Here is a 6315-nt window from a genome sequence, read left to right as displayed (position 1 = left end):
CCTTTCTGATCAATTCCTTAATATACCTCCACTTTACTGGATTCCCAAACCCTCTCACATTTAATGTAAGAATTCTCATTGGTAACTCATATTCTCCCCTGCTTCCCTTTGGATTTTCAGAATCCTATCCCTTTTTTTTAATTCTTCTAGGCTTACCATCACATTACTCTCTACCCCGCATATTGCCCCTAGCTGTTTACCCAATTCCCATACTCTAATCGTTTCTAGACTTCCATGTTTTAACCAGAACAGACGATTACAGTTATTTATTCCCATATCAGAAACAGAATTACTAATTTGGGATAGGACTGACCTTAAATTCTTGCGTTCTTCCCGCTTGCTGTTTTTGCTTGATTCGCCCACCCAAAAGACTCTTCTTTCCATTGTAGCGGGTGCATTTGTTGTAAGTGGTTCGTTGCCTTGAATTGTTTGGTTCTTCACATCATCCGCGGACAATTGATACCCCAGATTTGCTGGTTTTTCAAACGGTACATATGTATCGCTTATTTTGCTTAAACTCGAACCAGATTGAAATTGAATGTGCGTATGTTTATTCTTTATTTCGTCTGAAGCAAGTAGAGAAGGTGATTGATAGGCCTCTCCTATTTGTGACGCGCATAAAGAATCTTCCACCCTCGAAATTGATATCGTTGGATCATGCTCCCCTTCCTTCTCCACAATTGCTGACGTCGGTGCGAGTTCCCCCTCCTTCATCACTTTCGCCGACGTCAATTCATTTTTCCCTTCCTTCACCATTTTCGCCGTTGACGATTCATCATAGATGGGAACTGCTGCCCCTTGCACTGCCATGTTCAACTTGCACGGGTGTTTCCCTTTTCTCTCCCCCATAACCTCAAACGAGTTAATGGTTGGGGCGGTGGCCGCGCCGTTACCAGTATTCTCATGGCCAGCGGTGCCGCTATCGCTCCCTTGTTGTCCACCCTAACTTGTTTTGTGAGGTTCATAAAAAAACTCTGTTTCGAAACCTTCAGAGTCTTCGTTCCAATGGCACTAACAAAGTTTATAATCTGGGATTGTACATTCTTCCACCACTGAAACCTGATACAACACGTCGTTGATCTTCATATAGCTATTAATCTTCGCCTCACATCCCACTGTAATTCTAACTCTAAACCTTCCGTACTCAAGCTTTTCCAATGCCAGAGTTGCTTCATCAACCTCAATAAGGGTACCCATTAGCGCTGCAATGTGTTTGAAACAATCATAATTCCATAGCTTCAGAGGTAATCCTCTACATCTCACCCACACCAATTTGTCAACCGCTACAAAATTCTCTTCCCAAGGAATGATTGTGTCAAACAAATCTTCAAACCATTCTTTATTCTCCTCTATGGCATCTTTGATCTTCGATTCTTTTTCTCCCTTCAATAACACATGGAAACCCCCCAGAAATTTGATCTTTATGTAACCAAGGCCTCCCAAGACAAAGCTTTCGTTCAATCCTGATATTTTGCTTAAATCTGATACTCTTCCAATATAACAATTATTTAACCATTCTTTGGAGGTTTCTTCTGCTCTAAAGTGGATAGCGTTCAAGCTTTCCCTGTTCTGCAATTGTGCTCTGTTTCCGTTACCAGACTTGACCATGGTTGCATATGTATTCGTACCTTTTGCCTTCCACACTTTTTTAGTATCTTTCTCTGGTACTAAAACCTTCTCTTTCAGCTTAGCATTCCATTCCTTTCTTGTTTCTGCTGTTCTGTTGTATTTTGGTCTATTAGCATACAGTTTCCAGCTCCCAATCCATATTGTATTCAAATGGTTTTCCAGCTCCCTAACATTTTGTACTCCCAGAAATCTAACAAATCCAAACCTTTGCGTCTTTATATTTAATCTCTTAGAAATGAAAACATCACTCACCCTTCTCCATCTTCTGAATATTTTCCACAAATCAGATTCTTTGAGATCAAAGGGGAAGTTAGAGAAGAAGAAAGGTGTTCCTCTCTCCATTCTAGAGAGATTTAAATTGGTTTTAAACAACCAATTGAATTGTGAAAAGGGTCTCAAAAAGACGCTTTGGTTGGAAGTAGTGGGGGAATGAATTTCTAAATACTAGTGCTGTAACACCACAACAACTGGTGCTGCAACACCACAAGAAACAAAGCTACGTTGTTTCATCAACAACCAATTGATCACACCCACCGAACTGCAAAATGACTAATGTTTTTAAATCTCTTTAAAAGGTTTTTGTATAAAATAGATTATAAAAAAGTGGTGGTTAAATTTATTTATTCAGAATTAAAATTACGTCAGTTAAAAACGCCACTACTTATGCAGATTATGGCACTAGAATTTTCTTCAATGAATGTAAATTGTGACAGTTATAACTGACACTAATTACATATAAAAACCGCCATTATTTACACTATGTTTAAAGTGGCGGGTGTTGCGGCGGGTAGAGTAAAACCGCCACTTTAAACTTTGTGGCGGCCAGTTCTATGGCGGTTTAGGAAACCGCCACAACCGTATATTGTGGCGGTTATAAACGCCAGTTTATACGAAAATAACCGCCACAATATACACTTTTTTTTGTAGTGTCACCATATATTATGTTTTTCCTTTTTTTTAGAAGTGAACATTCACACTTACTTAACCACTTGGTTAAGTTCGTGTCTAGTGGGGATCTTCCCTAGGTCTCACCTTATAATTGCTAAAATCCAAATCATAAACAAAGTGTCGGCATTAAAATGGACAAATCTAAAATCAACTCACATCACAGTGTTTCACAATTTTGGCAGCAAGATAGAAACCTAATGAATTTAAGAAATAGAACAAAACTTCTGGACATGTACCGGCCAGGTCATCGGGTGTGATGACGTGTCTAGCACGTGACCACGTGAGGCGGGTTAGCAGAGCACGTGGCTAAAGAAGGGCGAGTGGTTCAGAAGCTAGTGTAGTCGCCGTTTATCGAAGCGGCGTGCTACAACGTACATGATCGGTTGTCGCCGAGATCGTATAACGTCGACGTGTTGACGATGGGATATCAGGTGGTCTGACGCTGCCGCGAGGAGAACATCGCTAGATCTCCCAGAAAGCTCAGTTGAAGCTGGTGAAGGCTTAGAAGTGTAAGTTCAAGTGTACAATTCCAGCGAGGCGATTCTCGCGCCAGCATAGGGCGTGAAGGGCGTGTGGGTTGAACGGTACAACTTGCCTATCAGCGACAGGATTCCCATAGTGGACATTCGTTGGTGACAAGGTCTCCTAAGCCCAAGAACATTCATGGCACAGTGATAAGGAGGGTGCCATTAACAACAGGCGATATCACAGAGATGGTGCATTGTGCTGCACCCGATACTCGCCTGGTCAGGTGGTGTTCTAAGGCACATTGCGTGTTAGCTTGCTCCATGAGTAGATGACTTAGCTGCGCGGCTGGTTACTACACAGAAATAACGTTCAAGTTGCCCCAACCCAGATGACGACACGTGTAGGGTTGGATGCTATCTGTTACTCCAACCTAGATGATGACACGTGTAGGGTTGGGTGCAATAGAGAAGTGACGCTCGAGTTATCCTAGCTCAGATGATGACACGTGTAGGGCTGGGCGTTACCTGCTATCCCAGCCCAGATGGCGACACGTGCAGGGCTGGATGTGAGCCACGCGTCCAAAAGCATAACGGCCTGGAGAGAGAAGAAACCTAGCTATAAAGGTAAACTTAACAGAATCTACAGAGGCATGTTTTCATTATGGCTCATTCTGCTAGGGTTGTGTGCCTTTAGTAGGGTTCTACAGAGCATATTTTCTCTGATTTTTGGGTGTTCTTGTGACTGACTTGAACGTCGGAGCGCCACCGGCCGCAGAGGCGCCACCGTGTGTTTTCAGGTTCCCTGAGGAAGCTTTTGTGGTGTGGACTTGAAGGGCACGTGGAGTCAAGCTGGTGAGGAGGTTCGTGACAAGGCAACGCTTTGTCACTAAGTCAACCGGCAGGATCATCTGGCGCCCACCGTGGGGCCTTATAAAAGGTGATTCCCAACCATAGTTCGTGTTTGTTGTGGTTTTGGTGTTTTTTGTTTGACTGCTCACTATCGCAGTCGATTCCTGGAGTTTTCACCGTTTGTTTGGAGTTTCTTTGAGTTGCTAAGTTTGCTGAGAAAAGATGAGGACAACACGGTCAAGTTCAATCGCGCCGTCAACAGACGAAGATGCTGTGTCCATGACACAAGTGATGGACATGATGAGGACGTTGAAGGAGAACGTGGCTGCATCGTGTTCTGAACAGGAAAGGATGCATGAGGCGCTGGTGGCCTCGCAAGCTAGGAATGAGAAGCTCAACAGGGTTAACGAAGAGCTGCGCAAAGCCCTGCAGGAGCGGGAGGAGCGTGCGGTCGGGGACAGATCTGCACCTCCATCCCCACCGTGCAGCTTCCCCATGCCATTTTCCCAAGAGATCATGGACTCGGTGGTCCCGACTAACAACGTGGCGGTGAAAGCGTCTTTCACTGGGGTGGAAGACCCTGAGGCCCATCTCACGGTGTTTCATACTCAGATGATGCTCTCGGGGGGGTCGGACACGGTTTATTGTAAGGTGTTCATGAGCACTCTTTGTGGAACAGCGTTGGACTGGTTCGTCAGTATACCTACTGGCCACATTACCACTTTTCAACAGTTTTCAAAGATGTTTGTTGAGCAGTATATAATGAACAAGGCACCACCATTGGTGTCTTACGACTTGTTTGACGTGAGACAGTACCAGGGGGAGTCCCTGAAGGATTTCCTGAATAGATTCGGGGCCCAGATAGTCCGCTTGCCAGGTAAAGACGAAGAGATGTTTGTACACTCCTTCAAAAAGGGTGTGTTACATGGGCCTTTTAGTGAGTCACTTATCACGAGTCACCCCGCCACGTTTGCTGAAATCCGGCGACGTGCTGTGGCCCACATCGCCGCCGAGAGAGAAGTCTCCAAGAAAAGGGGGAACGTGGCCCCAGCCAAACCACCGCGCGCCCAGACGATGGTCCAGCCGCAGAGAGTAATGGAGGCAGCGGCGGGGAAGAGGGACCAGAGGATCGTCATCCTTATGATCCTAAGAAGAGTAACGGGAAGGGGAAGGGGCCAGGGCGGCCCAGAGAGACTAATCGCCCACCAAGGTATGAGTTCGTGATGGGGTTGGCTGATCTGATCGCCATCCCGAATATCGTCGCCAGGCTCAAAGTGCCTGAGAAGACGACAGAGAAGGTTTTGGGTCCAAAACCAGACACGTGGTGTGAGTTCCACAAGAGCTTTGGTCACTCTATCAACTCGTGTTTGGCTTTGGGATACCAACTCGCCGAGTTGGTCAAGTGCGGATTCCTGAAAGATTACTTGCTGGAAAAGAAAGCGGGCCAATCAGCGGGTTCCCAACCAGCGAGCAACGAAGGATAGCAGCACGAGGTGCCCGTCCACGGCGAGATCCACACCATAGCTGGTGGATTTTCAGGTGGAGGGTGCACTGCATCGCAGCGCAAGAAGTACGCGAGGTCGGTGATGTCAGTGGAAGTCTTTGAGGACCACTCACCCGACGTGGACATCACGTTCACCAAAGGAGACCTTAGGGACGTTGTACCTCACGACAACGACCCTATTGTGATCTCACTTGTCACGCCGGGAAGGACAGTCCACCGGGTGCTGGTCGACCAAGGGAGCTCGGCAGATGTAATGTTTTGGCAGACTTTTGAAAAATTACAACTTTCCCCCGATCAGCTGAGGCCATATGGGGGCTGCCTGTACGGTTTCGCCGGCGACCAAGTGGAGGTAAGGGGGTATATTGAGTTGAGGACGACCTTCACAGATGGTTTGGCCTCACGAACAGAGAAGATCTGGTATCCTGTTGTAAACGCTCCGTCGGCGTACAACATACTGTTGGGAAGGCCAACGCTCAACAGAACGGGGGCTATGCCTTCGACAAGGCACATGAAGGTCAAACTACCGTCTATGGAGGGTTTGATCATCACCATTCGCTCTGACCAAAAGGAGGTGAAGAAGTGTTACGAAAACAGCCTCAAAAACAAGAGGTCTATGTGCCACGTAACCAAAACGCCTCCCCCTGGCGCGGAGCCTGCGCAGGAAACCCGGCGGCGAGTTTCGGATACGGTGTTGGAGGTGGCCGCCGGGGGCGATGTGCCTATGGAGGATATAGAGGCGAGGTCCGAGAGCGCCGCTCGGTTGGAGGGAGAAAGAAGCTGCTCGGAGACCGCCAGAGAAATAGGTATCGCGAGGGCGCTGGTCGCCAGTGAAAAGAAGCCTCAGCCAGTGGAGGAATGGCTCGAGAAGGAGATCAACGGTAAGGTGTTTAAGCTGGGGAGAACCTTGGATAGCGAGAC

At 46.9% G+C, this 6315-nt stretch overlaps 1 protein-coding gene across 1 annotated transcript; it reads right to left on the bottom strand.

Moving 5' to 3' along the window:
• Nucleotides 1–1011: 1011 nt before the first annotated feature.
• Nucleotides 1012–1971, bottom strand: LOC150025829 (uncharacterized). Its single transcript, XM_090304762.1, has one exon. It carries the CDS (start codon nt 1969–1971, stop codon nt 1012–1014), a length of 960 nt encoding a protein of 319 aa, XP_090160888.1.
• Between the last annotated feature and the right edge of the window lie 4344 nt (nt 1972–6315).

Source organism: Phaseolus vulgaris, chromosome 7 (assembly GCF_051622355.1).
Source record: "Phaseolus vulgaris cultivar YP4 chromosome 7, ASM5162235v1, whole genome shotgun sequence".
In the NCBI taxonomy this organism is placed as follows: domain Eukaryota; kingdom Viridiplantae; phylum Streptophyta; class Magnoliopsida; order Fabales; family Fabaceae; genus Phaseolus; species Phaseolus vulgaris.
Note: the sequence above shows the minus strand (reverse complement) of the source record. Positions and strands in the feature narration are given on the sequence as shown.

Bases quoted from the DNA above. Each gene is read 5' to 3' on its own strand.
- LOC150025829 (XM_090304762.1), bottom strand. From the start codon at position 1,971: ATGGAGAGAGGAACACCTTTCTTCTTCTCTAACTTCCCCTTTGATCTC.